Source organism: Ranitomeya imitator, chromosome 1, assembly GCF_032444005.1.
Source record: "Ranitomeya imitator isolate aRanImi1 chromosome 1, aRanImi1.pri, whole genome shotgun sequence".
Taxonomy (NCBI): Eukaryota; Metazoa; Chordata; class Amphibia; order Anura; family Dendrobatidae; genus Ranitomeya; species Ranitomeya imitator.
The window spans coordinates 112,346,857-112,369,607 of NC_091282.1; the positions used below are offsets into that span (position 1 = coordinate 112,346,857).

The following is a 22,751-nucleotide window of genomic DNA, read 5'->3' on the forward strand; positions in this document are numbered from 1 at the left end:
TTTGGCGCATCTTATGGATGCACCATTTCAAGGGTGGCAAAGGGCTGATGTTGGTAGCCTGGGGGAGGCAATATCTCTGACACCTTCCCAGGCTATGGATATCAACTCGCAGCTGTCTGTTTAACCTTTGCTGGTTTGAATTTATAGGGGGACCCTACGCAATTTTTTTTCTGGGGGCTCCCGTAAATTCACCAGTAAAAGCTAAGCAAACGGCCCTGAGCTAATTTCCTATGAACCTTATGGGGTATTGTCCCAGATTATTAACATCAGCCATGGGCTTTCTTTCTGTTCGTTATAAAAATTGTGCAGCAGCCCACACCGTTTTTTATAATTCTATATTTTACACAGTATTTTACAATGCTGCAGCCAATGATTGGCTGCAGTGAACACATTGCCATACAGATGGGGCAGGAAGTACAGAGACTGGCGAGTGATCAGTTTGGGGATGACAGTGACGTAGAGGAACAGTAAAGTGAATATACTGTTCTTATGATTTTTCACTATTTTTGGACTAATAGGAACAGCATAACTCAGTATTATATAAAATGCAAATGTTATCACTGATGATGTTTACATGTGTTGTTTACAGAAATATAATGCCGATTATGTGTTGTCAGCAAGAGAGGGATCCGACACCCTGGCATACATTGCCCTACTTGAGGAGATGCTTCTACCGGCAATAGTATGTATTTAGACAATGCTGTAGAAATCTTAATAACCCCATGAATTATACTGACAGAGAAGAGGGTATGTAGGAGTGGGATTATCTGGGCCCCTTGCTCTTGTGAAATAAATGTTATTTAGTAGAATATATTAGTATTAGTACAAATTGTGCACTGGGAGAGCACTGCTGCTCATGTAGGGTCGGAAAAGTCTGAAAAGTGTCCAGTAATAATAATGATAAGGCTGTCATTGTTTAAAACATGTTAAAGAAATGCTCCTCTAGATGTATAGCAACTTTTTTGGTTGTATTCGCTGCAATGGAAAATGTAAAGATCCTTGTGGTGTATTGGATAGGTGTCAACAAATTTGTCAATATATACATGGGTTTATAAATAAAGGGTTGGTCCCAAGATACTAAGTTATCCCCTATCCTAAAGACAGAGGATAACTTACTGATTGCTGGGGATCCGACCAGTGGGACCATCAGCTATATTAAAGTGAACCTGTAAGCAGAACTTTGCTAAGTAAACTACAGGGATTGTCAGATTGGCGTTGTTGCACTGATTAAAATGATACCTGGGGTGAAGAAATCTGTCTTGTGGTTCTTGTGAAATTACAATGAGGCTGCCCCGTACAAACATGTTCCACATCATAGAGACAGGGAGAGAGACAGACTGTTTGTGCTTCGGGGCGCCTGTGGGCAGGTCTTTCCTCGGTTTCTCTTGCCTAGAGCAGGAAGATGAGACTCAGCCTACAGTCCCGCCCAAGAGCACGGGCATCGCATTAACTGAAAACACGGATTACACAAGAACCACAAGACAGATTTATTCACCTCAGGGATCATTTTAATCAGTGTAACGAAGCCAACCTGACAATGCCTGTAGTTTACTTGGCAAAATCCTTCTGACAGGTTCAATTTAAGAACAGGACTCTGAAATCCGGCTCTGCAGAGCCCCATTGTGAATGGCTTGGAGGTTGTAGAGTCATATTCTTGGAGTAACTTGGGTCTGACCGCTATGTATAGGGAATAACACTATTTTGGGAATAACTCTTTAAGCTAGAATGTTGATGTGGCTGTTTTTTTTTGTAAACATTCCTTTTGTTTAGAAAAAATACTTTAAAGCAACTCCATCATTTCTGGTCAGTTACAAAAATAATGATGCCCTTCTTCTAGGCCCATAGGGCTCGCACATAATAAATTGCGTCTACAGAAGGGTCACATATTGTAGTGTCCAGGCAATATCTCCACTTTGACATCACAAAAAGATATTCCAGCAGTTCCTGTATACTCACCAATCTTTTCTAATGTTGTCCCAGCTGCATACGTTTTGGGTTGATTCTGACAATTATTCCAGTGTGACGAGGCCCTGGTACTCTTCACGGACTCCTTTCCCTTTAAGATTTTACTTACCCGGAAAGATGTCAAGAGAAGCTCTGAATAGAATTCTAGTGACCAAGGGACAACCACCGCTATACAGCATGAATGAAGTGGAAGCTAAGGTAATCACAGAATGCAGATTGTTAGGATTTTATTGCATTTTATGTCCTAAAAGGTCACTGTCCTTTCCAGTCGCTGGAAAGATGGCATGCTGCCTGATGCTGGGCGCTTTTAATGCTCAATGACTTTTTTTTCCTACTGTCTTCAAAATAAGTGCCAGGATATTACTCGTACTCAAAGGAGCAAAGACACCAAAAAACGCATTAAAAATGCATGTAATAAAAATGCACTAACAAAAAGCAATAAAAAAAAAAATAATTTACCAAGTAAACTATTTACCTAATAGGTGCAGAAATTCTGTAAAATATCTGCAACGTCAAAAACTCACCAAAAGCTCATCATGGGAACATAGCCTTAAAGTATAACTGTGGTCACAAACAAACCAAGGGAAGGACATAAGTGCTTTTTTTCCCAGCCGTGGCATCACTCCTACCCAAGGACTATGTAGCTCAGCGTCATTTGATTGTGGTTTAAAGGGAATCTGTCAGCGCTTTTTTGGCATATCATGTAAAAATATATTTCAATCTAGTGCCAGCTCTGCATTATACAAGTGCTTTTTATACCCCTTGACTCCCCACCAATGATAAATAAATACCGTTTTTATTCCTCCCGCGGTGTATGTAAATGTGCTCGGTCCGATGGGCGGGGCTTATTGTCCATCCCCCCTCCCCCCCCGGTTAGCTCTACACACTCCTTTTGTGTAATTCCTGCATTCGCGTAGAGTTACTGCACGTGCGCATTCAAATTTGCATCGCAATACTTCCGGGCCATAGAATGTAATGGCGTATGTCAGCGCACGCGCAATATTGATTTTATGCTTTGCATGCGCGAGAGACCATTTGATTGTGCACACGCGGTAACTGTATGCTATCTGTGATGTTCACAGAAACGCATGCGTACAGCAAGACGAGGGGGGGGAGATGGACAATAAGCCTCACCCATCGGACCGGACTGAGCATATTTACATACACCGCAGGAGGAATAAAAACTGTATTTATATATCATTGATGGGGAGTCAAGGGGGAAGAGTACTTGTATAATTTTCACATACCGTATTTATTTTCTGATATAAGGCATAAATGAGATTTTACTGTGGAGATCTGCCATTATTTACTTTGTCTCTTTACCGCTTTGGTTTGCTAGAAATAAAATAGCTGACAAAGTTTTCCACTTTCTGAATCCAGAAACAATAGCAGAGAGAAAGTTCATATATTCTTAGTGGTTAGAACAAGTAATCGCTTACTGGCAGGGCTCGGGATCTTCTGGAAGGCAGACTTATATTTAATCATAGGTTCGTTAGTCTAATCCTTTCTGAGTCTTATAATGTTAACACGTCATTATCATATGCAAATCTAACTTTCTATTGAAATATTGCCTTTATAACAGTATTGGTCGGCTCAGTGTAAGGTTGGGAATTACTACTTATTGCCCAATGTTAAACCTCCATTAGCAAAATCTGTTAGGCCTCATGATGGAGCGCCAAGCCCCAAAATCTTTGCGGTTATTCTATGCCAGAATAGTGTCCTTTTAATTGACACAAGAGTGGCAGGTATATCACTTTTCAGTTTCAGTATATTTGGGGATTTTTCTGTCAGTCGATTTAAGCAGGTTCTGTTTGTTTTGACAGATCTATAAAGATGCCAAGGAATGTCTGAATCTCCTCTCCAACAGACTCGGGACATCGCAGTTCTTTTTTGGAGACTTGTGAGTAGTAGAAAAGGTTATATACGCAAAAAATAGGGCAAAGGATAGTGGATGTGTTTCCATAGAAAACAATCCCATTTCTGCTATCTGTGACATTCGTATTAGTGTCTGCCTTTCCTGTGTTAAAGTACTGTCACACTAGACGATATCGCTAGCGATCCGTGACGTTGCAGCGTCCTCGCTAGCGATATCGTCCAGTGTGACAGGCAGCAGCGATCAGGCCCCTGCTGGGAGATCGCTGGTCGGGGAAGAAAGTCCAGAACTTTATTTCGTCGCTGGACTCCCCGCAGACATCGCTGAATCGGCGTGTGTGACACCGATTCAGCGATGTCTTTGCCGGTAACCAGGGTAAACATCGGGTAACTAAGCGCAGGGCCGCGCTTAGTAACCCGATGTTTACCCTGGTTACCATCCTAAAAGTAAAAAAACAAACAGTACATACTTACCTACCGCTGTCTGTCCTCCAGCGCTGTGCTCTGCTCTCCTCATGTACTGGCTGTGAGCGTCGGTCAGCCGGAAAGCAGAGCGGTGACGTCACCGCTCTGCTTTCTGGCTGCCCGGCGCTCACAGCCAGACCAGAGAAGCAGAGCGCCGAGGACAGACAGCAGAAGGTAAGTATGTAGCGTTTGTTTTTTTACTTTTTAGGATGGTAACCAGGGTAAACATCGGGTTACTAAGCGCGGCCCTGCGCTTAGTTACCCGATGTTTACCCTGGTTACCGGGGACCTCGGGATCGTTGGTCGCTGGAGAGCTGTCTGTGTGACAGCTCTCCAGCGACCAAACAGCGACGCTGCAGCGATCAGGATCGTTGTCGGTATCGCTGCAGCGTCGCTATGTGTGACGGTACCTTTAGCTTCTGTCGCCGGGTGAACCTAGAGTTAACTTTGGTCAGTGTTTGCTCCCTGCTGTGTGACCTGGGTGGGGCTGCAAGCTATTTATGCTCCTGAACTCCTGCTGTCTATTGCCAGTTATAATTTGACTACCTTCCGTGAAGTTCTGGTTATCCTGATTGTATTAACTATAGACATTCTTGAATTTGACTTTGGCTCGTTTTTTGACTATTCTCGTGTCTTATGTGTGGTAGTTCAGTTTACTCAGCGGTAGACAGACTTAGAAAACAGGAACACTGTCTCTTTAAATCTTCTGTTGGTTTATTAGACAGACGACATAAACCAACATGAAAGGAAAAAAATACACAGCCCTTCGGGCAAAATAGGTAGTCAAAAAAATACTGTAACACAATCCATACATTTGTGGGGAGCTGCCAACTCTGGAGCAAAACAGGTTCAGTCTTTCCTCCTCAGAACACAAACCACAGGAGATCCCCTCTTCAGCCCTACTGAACCAAGACTGTCTCTGGAGTCCAGGTATTTAAGCCCCAGACCACTCCCTGGGAGGGAGATAAGGTTGACAATCTTCCACCCACTCTATGGTTGTCCACAAAAACCCAGCCCATTATGTAAATTCGCTGTTAAACCCTCTGAGCACTTAGTGTGTTGGAGGAAAATCTCTGGGTTTCATATCACGAACACCATTAAGCTCAGTGAAACATATCTCACTTCCAGAACTTTACCAGCGACTTCATCACATATCCACTCCCCTCTGCCCAAAGCTGGGGGTTTTATCACCTTCACTCGCTAGACAAGGGAGTCTGGACAGTACATCTGCATTTCCATGCAGCTTCCCTGGCCTGTGCTTGACATGAAAATTAAAGTCCTGGAGCGCTAAAAACCATCTAGTCATACGAGCATTGTTCCCCTTCCTTTCCATCAACCATCTCAGAGGGGCATGGTCTGACACTAGCTTAAAACTATGGCCTAGCATTTAATATTTCAGAGTGTGTACGGCCCATTTTATGGCTAAGCACTCCTTTTCAACGATGACATGGTTTATTATAAAGAGGGTTTCCAGCTCAGATACAGGATAGGATTTTCTTCCCCAATTGTTTCTTGAGACAGCACAGCTCCCAAGCCGACTTCTGATGCATCTGTCTGGACCACAAATTCTTTGCCGAAATCTGGTGCGATCAGAACTGGATGTTTACACAGAGCCTGCTTCAGCTCCTGGAAAGACATCTCAATCTCAGCAGACCATTTAACCATTGTCAATTTTGTCCCTTTAAGGAGATCCATCAATTATGGCGAAATTTGGGATAAACCGCCCACAAACCCATAATTCCAAGAAACGCCCACACTTGCTTCAAGGAAAGTTGTGGCCACTTCTGAATTGTCTCAACCTTGTTTATTTGTGGCTTGATTTTGCCTCTCCTGATGACGTAGCCTAAGTACTTTGCCTTTTCCTTTCCTATGGCACATTTTGACGGTGAACCCTGCGTTTCTCAAGGCATCCAGGATCGCCCATACCTTTGGTAGATGACCCCAGTCATGGCTGAAGACCACAATGTCTTCTAGGTAGGCCGCGGCATACTTCTTAAGTGGAGCTAGGATCCGATCCATAGCCCTCTGGAAGATTGCTGGGGCCCCTGAAGTCCGAAGGGCATTCTGGTGTATTGTGGTCCCCACTGCTGATCCTTGTCCTTACTGCTGATCCTTGTGGTCCCTATTGCTCATCCTTATGGTCCCCACTGCTAACCTTTTCCCATGTACCATTTACAGCAACTCTTAGTTTTGTGTTCCTTAACCATTTTTTTTACCTTTGCATATACAGTTGAAATAAGAAGTTTACATACAATATATAAAAAGACACATCTGCATGTTTTTCTCAATATCTAACATGAAATCAGAATAAACCTTTCATAAGTGATAAAAATGACTTAAAACATTCCCTCTCTCTCATTATTCTGGCATTTTGAAACTATTAATAATTAAGGTAATCCTAATTCACCTAAAACGGGAAAGGTTTATTCTGATCTCATGTCAGATATTGAGAAAAACATACATATGTGTCTTTTTATATAGTGCATGTAAACTTCTGGTTTCAACTGTAGTTTGCCTCAGTCCTTGCTTCTGTAGCTTCAGAATAAGGCTGTTTTGCAGTACAGTATTAAATACCTTTGCAAAGTCCAGATAAATCGCATCAGCCACATAACCAACAGCCTGGTTTGCACTTACATCCTCATAGGAAGCCAACATGATAGTTAGACACGACTAATTCTTCATGAATCCGTGCTGGTTGTCAATTATTATATTATTCTCTGCTGATCATCTTTTTATATAATTGCCTTGCAATGTTTTCATTTCCTGTTCTGTCCAGATATCACCGTCTCCCAGAATTCCAATTGGAGGAAGTTCACCGACCGCCATATTGGGACACTTAAGTGATGGGTGTCTCAATATGGAAACTGCTGCTGGTACCAACCTACTGCGCGGTACCACCAGCGGAACACCGTCGCACCACACACACTCACACACACTCTCTCACACACACACACACTCACGCAGCCTCTTGTGTGGTACCATCAGCGGAACACCGTCGCGAACACGCCGCCGCCGGGATCAGCCGAATGATTCACTGACTGCTGCCATCTTTGTACAGGAGCGTATGCTCAGTTTTAATGCGACCGCCGCTATCTGACTGCACAAAGATGGCGGCGGTCTGATTTACTGCGCCTTCGCGAATTAGGAGCAGGTGCAGTGAATCATTCGGCTGATCCCGGTGGTAAATGCGCGACGTGTCTACAGGCAGAGGAAGCCTTTGACATTAAAGGGGTTTTCCCACGAACGAAAGTTCATTTTAAAAATTAACTGTGTCTGACCGTGTACAGAGCATACCACATCTCCTGGGCAGGGGGGAAGCAAAAGACAATTCTGACATTACAGCAGGGGATCACAGTGGATTCATTTTGTGAGGTAAAATATTTCACTGACTGTTTTTAAAAAATATTTTACCTCACAAAATGTATCCTCTGCGACCTCCTGCTGTAATGTCAGTATTGTCTTTTGCTTCCTCCCCTGCCCAGGAGTTGTGATATGTTCGGTACACGGTCAGACACAGACAATTTTTAAAATGAACTTTTGTTCTTGGGAAAACCCCTTTAAAAAGCAAATATCAACACCAACCTGGCTCCTCCTAAAAAGTACGCCAATGACAATGAAAGGAAAGCAGCAAAGGCACAACGCCGAAGACAACAAAGGGCAAATGAGACTTTTAAAGAGCAACAGCATCGCTGGGACAAAAACAATGCATATAAGCGTAGGCATCAAGCATATGAGTCTCCTGATGCAAAAGTCATTAGATTATCACAGGATGCCATTAGGCATCAACAGCGCTGCATGCCTGCCCCCATCGTGACATTATGGCCCCCCGATGCGATAGCATCAGGCCTCCATCTATAATGTTCTCCCCTTTACACTACTGATGTCAGACTTACGGTAGTTGCCCGGATCCACCTTCTTACCTTTCTTACATATCAATAACACGTGAGTCATCCTCCAGTCTTGTGGCACCACCCCTGTTACAAGAGAGACTAAAAAGATGAGATGTGAAAGATAAGTCTGCTCATTGTGGCTGACGTACATGTATTATTTCCTGAAGCAACAGCAAGTTAAAGTTAAAAAAAAGCCCCAGTGACTACTGTGAAAATTGCAAGATTTTTCATTTTGTTTTTTAACAAAGATTGTAATCTGAAAAAATATATATATTTTTAAATAAATGTAACTAAAAACCTAATTTATTAAACATTAGGTTATCTTCTGATGATAGCTTTCCTTTCAACAATCTGTGCAAGGGCACAGTCAAAAGGACTAAATTGGACTGAGTTTGTACGGACTGGCCGGCGGCTCTCACGGCCGGAACGTGACAGCTTCATATGTTTCTATATAACAGATATCGGGCTGCGGCTTGGAGAGCCGCTTCCAGCCCAAGCATCGTGATCCAATTTATACTGCCATCTGACTGCGCCCTAAAGTTAGGCAATCAATATTCAAGTCCGGGACAACCGGATAAATCTATTATCTAATAAATCCATGCTTTGTGGTGGTAAAGCAAAAAAATGTTTCTTCTATTCCGACCTGTTTCGAATATATTGTACTTGTAGTATGAAACGGCACAGGATACATTGTTTTCACTGTCAGAATAACCCATATATTATTTTATTGCAGGCCTACAACACTAGATGCCTTTGCTTTTGGTTTCCTTGCCCCCCTGTATAAAGCTCGTCTGCTTAAAATCCAGCTACAAGAACATTTAAAGCAGCTTCCCAACTTGTGTGACTTCTGTGACCACATTATCTGCGTCTATTTCACGGAGCATGCGGAAGGTATCTGTACAATTCACCTTAAAAGTGCTCAGGTTCTAGAATAGATCAAAGTGGAATACTTATGGTGGTCTCTATTCTTGTGAAAAAGTCACTACCTGGAAGCTACTGCTCTGCAAATCCCTGATCTGTCTTATCACTATCTGTAGTTGGAGCCTGTGGTGAAATGTTTCCCTATAGAGGACTTTCTGTATGCCCCTTTAGGAGGCCATGTAGGTAGTATTATCGTTGTCGACTACTTCTGAAGGAGCAAACTATGGAAGCAGATCAAACAAAGTGTTTGTTTTGGACATGGATTGTGTCCATTAAACGGCCGCTGTCGTTTTGCCATGTGCAATCTTATCGTCGGTTATTTAATGGCTCGTTTAGACAAGGAGATCTGAATTCTATGCTCACAGAATGATCATTCATGCAATTGTTTCGTACACGTAGAAGATCATGTTATCTGCAGCACATGGGACTATGCTCTAAAGATAATGAATTTTAAGCCTGATAATCATCTCACCCCACCAATGAGAGCTTTGCTCATTCATTGGGTTATTGCCACCATGTTTGGCCAGGCTTATTATTCAGACAAAACTGTCGTAAAACTGCTCGTTCTCCAATTATTGGACCGTCTAAATGGGCCTTAAAAGGAGTTTAATGGTTTCTGAAAACCCCAGTTCCCCAGCTTTAGTTTGTTTAAAAAATACAAGCTCCCCCACCTCTGCTCCTGGTGTGTGTTATTGTCTGCAGCACTCATATCACATTAACAGCGCTGCAGCTAATCAGTGAACTTTGAGGCTGTGAGTGGCTCAGGTCATCAACTCAGCCAGTGCCGTTGAGCTGACCTGACTACAGCGCTGCATACAATAGCCACATCAGGTGCTCTCCAAACGCGACATGGTTTCCGTTCTCGATTCCAGCTATTTTTGCGTTCAAAAAGTCAAAAGGTGCTCCTTCCCTTCTGAGCCCTGCTATGCGCCAAAACATTAGTTTTCTCTCACAGATCTGGTATCGGCTAACTCTGGAGAAGTTGCACAGCAAATTTTGGGATTCTTTTCTCCTGTTACCCTTGTGAAACTAAAAAAAATTGGGGTCTAAAGTTAAAATTTGTGTGAGAAAAAAGTAAAATGTACATTTTTTCCTTTCACATTGCACTAATTCCTGTGAAGCACCTGAAGGATTAGGCTTCTTTCACACTTCCGTTTTTACAATCTGCACAGGATCCGTGAAAATGTTGAAATGACGGATCCTGTGCAGATTGTAAAAATCGGGTGCACTGGGCCCGTTTTTCTGACGGACCCGTTGAGGCTATGTGCAATATTCATCGCATACACAACACAACCCAGGTTTAAAAATAATTTAAAAAATCTCAATATTCTTACCTTCTGGCGTCCCGCGCAGCATTACCGATCCTCCCGGCAGCTGGCGTTCCCAGTAATGCCTTGCGTGCAATGACCTCTGACGTAGTGGTCTCACGAGACGTGACGTCATCGGGTCATTTCGCAATGCATTACTGGGAATGCTAGCTGCCTGGAGCATCGGTAACGCTGCGTGGGACGCCGGAAGGTAAGAATATCGCAAATTTTTATTTTTAACATTATTTCTTGTTACTATTGATGCTGCAAAGGCAGCATCAATAGTAAAAAAAGAGAGAGCGAGCAAGAGAGAATTTCCCTGACTGGAAATTCTTCCACGCATGCTCAGTTTCAAAAGACGGCATCCGTCGCTGGATTCCTGCTTTTGACTGTCAGCGACGGATCCTGCATCCATAGGCTCCCATTATAGCCAACGACGGGCAGCGCAGGATCCGTCGCTGACCGATTTTCCGACGTGCAGAAAAAACGTTCCTCTGAACGTTTTCTCCATCCGATGGACAGCAATTTTCCGACGGATCCAGTGCACGACGGATGGCCATCCGTCACAATCCGTCGCTAAGGCTACTTTCACACTTCCGTTGGTACGGGCCCATCACAATGCGTCAGGCTGACGTACCGACGGACATTGTAAAAATAACTGCATGACGTGGGCAGCGGATGCAGTTTTTCAACGCATCCGCTGCCCATTCTGCAGTCTGGGGAGGAGGGGGTGGATGCGACGCACAAAAAAGTTTACATGGAATTTTTTTTGTGCCGACGGTCCGCCAAAACACGACGCATCCGTCGCATGATGGATGCAACGTTTGACCATACTTCGCAATGCGTCGCTAATGCAAGTCTATGGAGAAAAAATGCATCCTGCGGGCAAATTTGCAGGATGCGTTTTTTCTCCAAAACGACGCATTGTGACGGCCGTCAGAAGACGAAAGTGTGAAAGTAGCCTAATAAAAGTCTATGGGAAAAAACAGGATCCAGCAGAAAAATTTGCTGGATCCTGTTTTTTCAAAAATCAACGGATTTCGACGGGAGCTAAAAGATGGAAGTGTGAAAGAGGCCAGGCTTCTTTCACACTTCCGTCTTTCAGCTCCTGTCACAATCCGTCATTTTTTTGAGAATGCAGGATTCTGCAAAAAAATTTGCAGGATCCTGCATTTTCTCATAGACTTGTATTAGTGACAGATGGCCATCCGTTTCATCCGTCATGCACTGGATCCTGCATAAAAAAAATGATCCGTCGGGCAGAGAAAACGTTCAGAGGAACGTTTTTCCTGCACGTCGGAAAATCGGTCAGCGTCGCTGTCTGTGAAAAGCAGGAATCCAGCGACGGGTCCCGCCTTTTCAAAGAGAGCATGCGTGGAAGAAATTCCCGTCAGTCAGGGAAATTCTCTCTCGCTCGCTCTCTTTCTCTTTTTACTATTGATGCTGCCTATGCAGCATCAATAGTAACAAGATATAATGTTAAAAACAATAATGAAAAAAAAAATCGCAATATTCTCACCTACCGGCGTTCCCGCTCGGTGTCACCGATGTTCCTGGCAGCTATCGTTTTACTTCATAGTAATACATTGCAAAATCTCGCGAGAAGACCGTGACTTCTCGCGAGATTTCACAATGTATTACTAGGATGTAACGCTAGCTGCCGGGAGCATCGCTGAGCGGGAACGCTGGTAGGTGAGAAGACTGTGATTTTTTTTTTTTTTTTTTTTTTAAACCTGGTTTATGTTGTGTATGCATTTTCACTGCAAAGACGCATACACAACAGGTGCACATAGCCTCGATGAGTCCGTCAGAAAGACGGGCCCAGTGCACACGTTTTCCACAATCTGCACAAGATCCGTCATTTCAACTTCTTGACGGATCCTGTGCAGATTTGGTAGACGGAAGTGTAAAAGAAGCCTTACTAAACTTCTTGAATGTGGTTTTGAGGGGTGCAGTGTTTAGAATGGTGTCACTTTTAGGTACTTTCTGTCATATAGGCCCCCCAAGTACCTTCATATGGTCCCTAAAATGTTATTGGAAAAATGAGAAATTGCTGATCAACTTTGAACCCTTGTATCTTCCCAACAAAAAAAAGATGTTTAAAAATGATGCTGATATAGAGTAAACATATGGTAAATGTTATATATTAACTATTTTAGTATAGTTATCTGATTTACAGGCATTAAATGTAAAGTTTTAAAAATTGTTGTAATTTTTTTATATATATTTTCATAAATATACGCAAATCATATCGACCAAAATTTACCACTAACGTGAAGTACGTTCTGTTACAGAAAAAGATCTCAGAATTAGCGGGATCTGTTGAAGCGTTCCAGAGTTATTACCTCATAAAGTGACGTTGGTCAGATTTCAAAAATTTGGCTGTGTCATTAAGGTCAAAACTAGCTTAGTCACTAAGGGGTTAAATATTGAGAGACACAGGACTGCATAGGATCTGTAAACACAAAACTGTAGGCTATTTTAAATTTAAAGGTTATATCCAGGACTGTACAACAAAATTGCAGCTTACCTGCCTGTTGCCGCTGGCTGTGTTCTTCTCCGGTACAGAACGGTCACAGACCGCTCCTGCCGGGGATTCAGCTGACTCGACTGGGCTGGACTTCCGAGGTCATTTTGATTGACAGCCGGCTCCCCCAGTTGGGCAGTGGGGATCCGGCTGTCAATCAGAATGACCTTGGAAGTCCCTCCCAGTCTACAGAGAGGACTGGAAAAGTGGCTTTCCCTGTTTAGACGTGACATCAACAGAAGCTTCTGAATCCCCGGCAGGAGGGTCTGTGTCCGCTGTGTGCTGGGGAAGAACAGTGCCGTGCACAATAAGCAGGTAAGATGCAATTACCTGCCTGTTCGTGCTTAGATACATCTTTTGTATTTTCGTAAAATCCCGGATACCTTTAAACTATTTGCAAAATTGCTTATTTTTAAAAAAAAAATTTGGATACAGTAAAAATAATTGAAAAACTATAAATGCCCTTAAGGCTTGTAGAGAGCCATAACTTTGGGCAAAGCTAGAACCTTAAGATTTACTCTTGAAATGTCAGACCGCAGATGCTATGCTGGTTCTTACAGCCAAGTTTTGGTCACTTGATCATAAATGTTAAGCGGTTTGAAAGTATGTGCTGAAAACCTCACATTTCTGCAGTTCTTGTTAACATTGCTAGCACGTTTTCCTTCTTCTCTTTAGACATTTGCTTTTCTTTTGCTTGCTGCTGTCTTCTTGTTGCCCGTACTAACCCTGTGCATCTGGTGTTTCCACCTGTCTCTTCTTGCTGTCTGTAGGAACCTCTCCTGCTGGCCAGGAACATGTAGATGCAAACTTGCAGAAACTCACTCAACTTGTAAATAAGGAGTCCAACCTGATAGAAAAGGTCATAACTTGCTTTCTTCTTTCTATACCTTCTTGTAACCCATTTCTTGCCAGAAAATTTTCTTACATGTAAAAATATATTTGTCAGTGAACTTTTTATGCTCTATATCTGCTACGCTAAACATGCATCCACTACTTAACATTGTTTTGAAGGGTAAGTCTGTGGGTAACATAATCGGGTAGCATTATAAAAACGAGCAATTTATCCCTTTTTAAAAATCTTCTCCATCTTCAAGTAAGGTGGAATTTTTAATTCCATTATTCACAGGTCATTGCCTAGGTTACTGGCCAGCTCTTCATTCTAACAAAGGTGGCCAGTTTCATAGTTGTGGAGTGCAGCGCTTGCATGCTCTTTATGATAGACCTCGTAAGGACTGCTCTGAGGCTGGCCGGTCCACTGAATCCAGCCGTCATCATTGCCCATGTGGTCCTCTGATGCTGCAGAGGTCAAGCTATTTATTCTCAATGCAGGACAGTGGTGCGGCCATGCTGCTGGTTCAGGCTGTCAGTGATTCAGAAGCCCACCTCTAACCGGCAAGAAAAAAAGACAAGGGAGCAGTGCGCTCTGAAGAATGATAATGGGAGCATAAAAACGTGGGAGAAGTGGCAGACGCTGGTCTTATTGTATCCCCTCACACGTTCGGAAAAAAAATCCAACAACTTTTTCCATGTCGCAACCAATCATAGTGCTGCTTTAATTTCTTAAAAAGGAAAAATGGGCAAATTTGTATTAATGGGATAGAAATCCCAATGACACCCCCAATTATGTCAATTATAAGGAAAGTATTATAATTGCATATTTCCCATAAGGGATGGGGGCAGTGTTCTGGATCACTGCGTTGAGAAAAACGTGATAGTGTCTCCGCGGTGTTGGATGTTTTGATCTCCCCGAGGTCATTCATCCTTATGTTTATAGTCCTTTTACCAGGCACTGCTCCTAATAGCCAGTTTCATACTCCACACTGATGAGGGGCATATACCCCGAAACAGCTGACTGTGGATGGATACCATGTTTTGGCATAGGTGGTTTTCCTTTTTGGATGCTGCCCTTCCCGTGGTTGTTCCTTCCCGGTGAAAGACCTGACTATTTATTGCTTGCGTTGAGAAACACGTGATGGTGTCTCCACCGCTTTTCTACATGAATTATAAGGAAAGAACAGCTGTACAGAACTGATACCATCATGACAGGAGGTAATTTTTCAGGGGTAATTGATCTTTAACCTTGAGTGCTACAGATCTTGACCTTTTGGAAGCCTATCTTGAGAAAACAAGGTGCAGTAAGATGAATCCTCAAGGATAATGTTTCTGGAGAACTGAATAGCACACATCTGCTAATGCAATTGTAGTTTAGTCACAATTCCCTCCGCGTGGTCATCTGGAAGATGGTTTAATATTTCTGGGAATAAAGTAGGTGTTAAATGGACACAACATCCACTGACTCAGTGAGACCCCCTATTATTCATCGCCCAATCATGAAATGCTAAAACAAAGGATCCAGGAAAGCAAATGATCTGTCCTTGCATACATACAATTGGTGATAGGAGTGAACCGTGCAGACAAAGCTCGTGTTATACCTCCAGCATTCCTTCCTGATTATATTTTGCCTTGAGACAAGTCAGATTTTCCAATGATAGAAAAGCAAGACCTTATTTTCTCAATTATCCCAACTTCAGTGGCTAAAGAAAAAAAAAAAAAACCTCTGTGTATTTTATGTAGCTGATGTCATTGCAGGGAAGGTATCCATTAACATTGTCTTTGTGACTACAAACTCATTGTCTGGGCTGAAAAACATGAATTTCTCATGACCACATGTTAAAGGAACACTTACGGTACATTGCACATGGTCAAATATATGGCTCTAACGACACTCGACCCATTCATTTTACAGTGGTCCTGGAAACTGAGATACCAAGAGGTTTTTGAAAGGGTCCTCACACTTTAAGGCTGGCCTTACATATAAGATGGCTTCCACCTGAACAGCTATCCCTCCCGAGACCCCCATATACCAGAATGCTGTGTTCTCAGTAGGAAGAGGGAGTCAGGCTTCTTTGGAATTGGCTTATCTCGCTGAAATCCAACTGCCCACTCCTGATCTTCCTGGACATCTGCTATCGGGGGACAGTCAGGAAGACCCCATAAACATGAGAATAATGGGCAGCCCTGCTAAAATCAGAGGGCCCAACCGATATAAAAATAATGTGAATTGTCATCTTGTTCTCGGTCATCAGCCCGTGTAAACATGTCACTAGAAGGCTTGTTTATCGGCTGATTGGATCTTTTATAACGGCATGAAAATATGTGTTATCGGCAGCATATCGCCCAGGGTAAACAGTGAAAGTGCTGCCGACAAAATGCAAGATCCGATCCGGTCAGTTGGCTCTGATTTATGGCTGGAACTGGGCCTCAAGCCTCCATCATGCAATAAAGTGGTTACTGCAAATATTATATCCTTAATATAGAAAAGAATTGCAGTGGCAGTCCTATGTAAAGCATGTGTTCTGATGGAGGCAGCGTACACTCTTCTGGGCGATATTCTACTCTATGTACAGTACTGATCTGCTGTGTTTCCTTGTTGCAGATGGATAACAATCTCCGGCGGAGCCCTCAGAACCGTCCAAAGACCATGACAACACTACAACCCTCATCTTCTGCTGAACCTCGCCATTCCAGCCAGCTGCTCACGCCATGAACGATCACGTGCTTCCCAATTACAGTCAGGATTCCAGTGTTATGTCCGCTCTGCCTTGTGACAATTGTGACAGCTGCTTTTTTTTTTTCCCAAATCCTTTGACGAAGTGCAATAAACTGATCACAAGTCCTCCGTTTGTACCAATATAGCATATTTAACTTTGGAAACATAGTGGTAAAATATCATAAAAATCTCTCGGACATCCAAGAGAAGTCAACTGCTGTGTTACAGGCCGCCCTATGTCTGCTTTCAGTATTCAGAGTTTCCATGGATTTTTAAGGGAAAAAAATATTTATTTCTCAATAATGGCTTTCTTTCAATAGGTTATCCAGTTCTTGCTTGATGCTCAGAAATTTATACCGAATATAAGATACACTTTTTTTTCCCAAAATTTTTTTTAGAGGGAAATAGGGGTGCGTCTTATATTCCGTATGTACTTACCAGGAGTATGGTGACAGTAGTAGTCAGGCGATAATGCCGACCCTGTGCTGGGAAGAGGGAATGTTCAGTAGTCCGACGCTGCAGGGCGATGATCTGACTCCCATCCCAGGCTGGTTCAGTGGTGCTGGGGCTCCGAGATTTTGTGGTAGCCAGAAGCCCCCCAAAATTCCAGTGCTTCAGTACGCTACCACCAGCACTACCGATCTCCCCGGTAAGCTGAATTCAGACTGTAAAACGAAACCCCCATTCGACGCATTCATTTTTTTGCCTATTTTCCTTCAGAAAATTTGGGGTGCGTCTTATGGTCCGGTGCGTCTTATGGTCCGAAAAATACATTTGCCGGCATGAGAAACCTGTTCATGTAAAATTGTTAAAAGATGTGAGAAACTGGAGAAACCTGTTCTGCATAAATCATAAGAACCCCATAGTACAGTAATTCTGGTCATTTAGAAGTGCTCTGCAGATAATACAACATATCAGATACTAGAATAATACCGTGCAATGTTATATACTGCCCCAGGTGTAAATATAAGTACAGACCTATGGGAATGAGAGGCGACAATTATCACTTTTTGATAATCTGGATTTTTTATGGCGTTCCCTGTGAAACTACGCGATTATTTTGTAATGACGCAGTTTATTAAGCATTTCTTATATAACTACATGATACGACTGAATGTCTTACTCTCTACGGTATTCAATATAGTATCTCCGATATAGTTTATTCTTTTAGAAAAAGAGTTTTGTGCATGGGGCTACTGTAATAATGATTTCATTATATGCATATTTTGCTAAAGTAATATATATACAGCAGCGAATGAAAATGTATAACTATTTTAATATTGCATATTCAAAATACAGATTGTTTGGGTGGAAGGGTGGGTGATATATTATATTTTTCAGTATACTATATTTATGCATAGGTTTTATTGTTATTGAGCCTTTCAGCTGTCATTTAGGTTATATGGTTTTTGTCTATTTTTTTTGCTTTTTTCAGGCATTGGTTCTTTTAAACTATAAGTCTGGGTAGGTTTTCAAGTGGCATGTGCCTGTTGGTAGATTGTAGATTGAGGGCATGTATAGTTAAATCACATGGCTTATATGTGCTTCACCTGGTTTTGCTGCAAACTTTCAGCAAATGATGATTGCTCTCACTACTTGATCTAGTTGAAATGGAACAATACATCATGTAATAAAATTTAATCTAAAAAAAACAGGTAACGCCCCCTCCTGGGATAGGCAGCTCACTGTTTATTGACTTTGTACATAGAGAGCCTGGTGTGGGCGGGGTTAGCTTTCTCTGCTCTGCTTCATTCTAAATTTAAAAGCTCTGATTGTGTCATAACCCAGTAATCAGAGTGATACATCGTTGGATACAGCGTCTCTTTATCAACATTATGCTGCTCTTAGATAAGGTAGCAAAAACCTGCTGACACATTCCTTTTAAAAAATGGTAGAGGAGTTTGTATGTTCTCCCCATGTTTGCGTGGGTTTCCTCCAGGTTCTCCGGTTTCCTCCCATATTCCAAAGACATACTGATAGGGAATTTAGATTGTGAGCCCCATCGGGGACAGCGATAATTTGTGCCAAAAAAACTGTAAAGTGCTGCGGAATATGTTGGCGCTGTATAAATAAAGATTATTATTACTATTCTTATATTGTCCAGCTCAATCTAAGTGTACAAATCACTTTTTTATATAATTACAATTAACATCCTCATTTTTTGAGCCATTTAGTGATTCACCAATGCTTTTTTACATGTTTCTTAAGTTGTTTGAGTGGCGTTGGATTGTACTTAAATAAAGAAGTGATTTTTACTCTTGGACTCCGCTGGACAATATCTACACACTTTGAAATGCTTTATATATGTAATGACTCGGTGGGAATATGGTGCTTCACAAAAGGGCCTAAAGGTCTATAGCACACAGCCATGTCCACTAGCTCGTAGGCTGTTCAAAGGTTATTTTTGTCGCTTCGCCCCTGGCTATTATTGATGTCCTAATTTTTCTTAGTGCCTTTTTTTTAGATGGCTGAAATTAAAGATTTCTGTTTCATGTGAAAAATGGTTTTAATTTTGACTAGGTGTTTTTCAAATACTTTCTTATACATTTATTATTATTACATTATTATTAATAATAAAAGTAATGTATAGTATGTAGTTTATACCTACATTTGGGAACCTCTGGGGCTATTCTGGATCCAATAACACTCTTAACCCTTTTTCTTTCGTGCTTATGTTTCAGCGTCTTGCTTTGATATTTGCTCATTGGTTTTATTTTGGGTTTTGATAGCCATAAGCTTCTCTATATAATTTATGTAAAGTTATAACCTTTGATATATACTGACGTAAAGTCTCCTTTTCTTTTTATTTAATGTTATATGCTAATGTCCTATTTATGATGACTTATGTGAAGCTACTATTTGACTTCATTAAAGGTGTTGTCCAGTCCAAAATGAAAAGTCTGCAGTGACTTTATGACTGCAGACTTGTCAATCCTCCCAGTGTATGCACTGTTCGCTGCGATGATTCGGCATTGTCTGGCCCGAGAATGGCGGTCAAGCAGGCGATATGCGTACGCCCAGACAGGGTGGGGCGCATCCTCGCTCCATACACTTGTATGGAGCGAGGCCTCGTCCACTAGATGGGTTCTGCCATGGCAGACAACAGAATCCTCACAGCGTACAGTGCATGTGCTGGGAGGATACACAAGTCTGCAGTCACATAGTGACTGCAGACTTTTTATTTTTGACTGGACAACCCTTTTACATTTCCCTTCTTATGAAAATTCTTTTTGTCAATAAAAATTCTAAAATTAAAACGAGTTATTTAGTTCAATATTGCAGTTCAATATGCAAGTCACATGAGGATTATACATAGAGAAGTAACAGAACAGTGCAAATTGAACAGAAATATTGGTTGTACAATCATAAAAATAAAGACTGCAGCAGTAAAAGCAAAAATGTTATTAAAGGGATTCTGCCACCAGATGTTTGCTCTGAATCTGAGAGCAGTCTGATTTAGGTGCAGAGACCCTGATTCTAGTGATGTGTCACTAACTGATCTGCATGCAGTAATTTTGATAAAACCACTGTTTTCTCTGCTGCAAGTCTGAGTTTTCTGAATGCGGAGATCTGTATTACCCAATTCACACCACTGAGTGTCAGCTTTCTGTGTACACTGTGCATAGGCATAAAGCTGCTAATCATTGTTGTAGGCAGGACTATATGACACAAGACAGGTTGTCTTGTACTGATAATCTCCTAATGATAAAACACTATCAATTTTATTGAAACTACAACATACAGCCTAGTAAGTGACAGATCACTTGAATCATTAACATTATTAAACCACACCTCCCTTATAATGTTGTGACTGTACAACCCCTTTAAACCAAAAAACACTTGACAGTTAATGATTAGAGATGGGCTGACACCTGGATGTTGGGCTCCAGCGGGTTCGGCTGAACAGTTACAAAAAGTTCAGGTTCGGGTACCAGAATAGTGCCCAGACCCGGACCCCATTTACTTGAATGGGGGCCCGAACATCCAGTGTTTGCCACCCTGTCATGTGCATGACAACACGGCTTCTGATCAGTGGTGAAATCATCCCCAGCAGCCGAACCCAAACAGGGCCATGGACTTCCCGGTGAAGTCCGTGTTGAGTGTCCGTGGCCGAACAATAGGTGTTCGGTATGGATGCCAAAGTTTACTGTTCAGGTTCGCCCATTTCTGTTAATAATGCAAGGCTTAACTATATCAGAAAATTATGTTTAAAGGGAACGTATCAGGTCTTTAGATGTATTTAAGCTACACCCTTGACCTTTTAGAACTTTATTCAGTAAGCCCAGAGACATATGTATCCTTGTATGGACCTTCACATACAAGTGCTTCTCACTAAATTAGAATATCATCAAAAAGTTAATTTATTTCAGTTCTTCAATACAAAAAGAGAAACTCGTATATTATATAGTCATTACAGAGTGATCTATTTCAAGAGATTATTTCTGTTAATGTAGATGATTATGGCTTACAGACAATGAAAACCCAAATGTCATTATCTCAGTAAACTTGAATACTTAACAAAAAAACACCTGCAAAGGTTTCCTAAGCATTTAAAAAGGTCCCTTAGTCTGTTTCAGTAGGCTCCACAATCATGGGGAAGACTGCTGACTTGACAGAGGTCCAGAAGGCAGTCATTGACACACTCCACAAGGAGGGTAAGCCACAAAAGGTCATTGCTAAAGAAGCTGGCTGTTCACAGAGGGCTGTATCCAAGCATATTAATGGGAAGTTGAGTGGCAGGAAAAAGTGTGGTAGAAAAAGGTGCACAAGCAACCGGATAACCGCAGCCTTGAAAGGATTGTTAAGAAAAAAATTATGGGAGATTCACAAGGAGTGGACTGCTACTGGAGTCATTGCTTCAAGAGCCATCACACAGAGATGTATCCAGGACATGGGCTACAAGTGTCGCATTCCTTGTGTCAAGCCACTCATGACCAATAGACAACGCCTGAAGCGTCTTACCTGGGCCAAGGAGAAAAAGAACTGGACTGCTGCTCAGTGGTCCAAGGTGTTTTCAGATGAAAGTAAATTTTTCATTTCATTTGGAAATCAAGGTCCCAGAGTCTGGAGGAAGAGTGGAGAGGCCACATTCCAAGATGCTTGAGGTCTAGAGTGAAGTTTCTACAATCAGTGAGGGTTTGGGGAGCCAAGTCCTCTGCTGATGTAGGTCCACTGTGTTTTATAAAGACCACAGTCAGCGCAGCCGTCTACCAGGAAATTTTAGAGCACTTCATACTCCCTCTGCCGACAAGCTTTTTGGAGATGGTAATTTCATTCTCCAGCAGGCCTTGGCACCTGTCCACACTGCCAATAGTACCAATACCTGGTTTAAAACCAACAGTATCACTGTGCTTGCTTGTCCAGCAAACTCGCCTGACCTTAACCGTATTGTCAAGAGGAAGATGAGACACCAGACCCAACAATACAGAGACAAGCTGAAAGCTGCTATCACAGCAACCTGGGCTTTCATAACACCTCAGCAGTGCCACAGACTGATCCCCATCCATGCTATGCCGCATTGATGCAATAATTGATGCAGAAGGAGCCCTGAACATATGTTTCAGAAGGCCAACATTTCGGATTTTAACCCCCAAGGGTGGTTTGCACGTTAATGACCAGGCCAATTTTTACAATTCTGACCAGTGTCCCTTTATGAGGTTATAACTTTGGAACGCTTCAACGGATCCTGATGATTCTCAGATTGTTTTCTCATGACATATTGTACTTCATGATAGTGGTAAAATTTCTTTGATATTACCTGCGTTTATTTGTGAAAAAAAAGTGGAAATTTGACAAATTTAGAAAATTTTGCAATTTTCCAACTTTGAATTTTTATGCAGTTAAATCACAGAGATATGTCACACAAAATACTTAAGTAACATTTCCCACATGTCTACTTTACATCAGCACAATTTTGGAACCAAAATTCTTTTTGTTAGGGAGTTATAAGGGTTAAAGTTTGACCAGCAATTTCTCATTTTACAACACCATTTTTTTTAGGGACTACATCACATTTGAAGTCACTTTGAGGGGTCTATATGATAGAAAATAGCCAAGTGTGACACCATTCTAAAAACTGCACCCCTCAAGGTGCTCAAAACCACATTCAAGACGTTTATTAACCCTTCAGGTGTTTCACAGGAATTTTTGGAATGTTTAAATAAAAATGAACATTTAACTTTTTTTTACAAAAAATTAACTTCAGCTCCAATTTGTTTTATTTTACCAAGTGTAACAGGAGAATTTGGACCCCA

The 22,751-nt window shown here is 41.9% G+C and overlaps 1 protein-coding gene across 1 annotated transcript in view; it reads left to right on the forward strand.

Moving 5' to 3' along the window:
• Positions 1 to 19,754, forward strand: part of MTX3 (metaxin 3) — a 59,456-nt gene extending 39,702 nt beyond the window's left edge. Inside the window, exons 4-9 of the mRNA XM_069749795.1 lie at positions 590 to 682; positions 1,981 to 2,163; positions 3,789 to 3,865; positions 8,926 to 9,083; positions 13,718 to 13,806; positions 16,384 to 19,754. Of these exons, the coding sequence (XP_069605896.1) occupies positions 590 to 682; positions 1,981 to 2,163; positions 3,789 to 3,865; positions 8,926 to 9,083; positions 13,718 to 13,806; positions 16,384 to 16,494 (711 nt within the window). The 3' untranslated portion in view covers positions 16,495 to 19,754. The remainder of the gene's footprint in view (positions 1 to 589; positions 683 to 1,980; positions 2,164 to 3,788; positions 3,866 to 8,925; positions 9,084 to 13,717; positions 13,807 to 16,383) is intronic.
• The last annotated feature ends 2,997 nt before the right edge of the window (positions 19,755 to 22,751 follow it).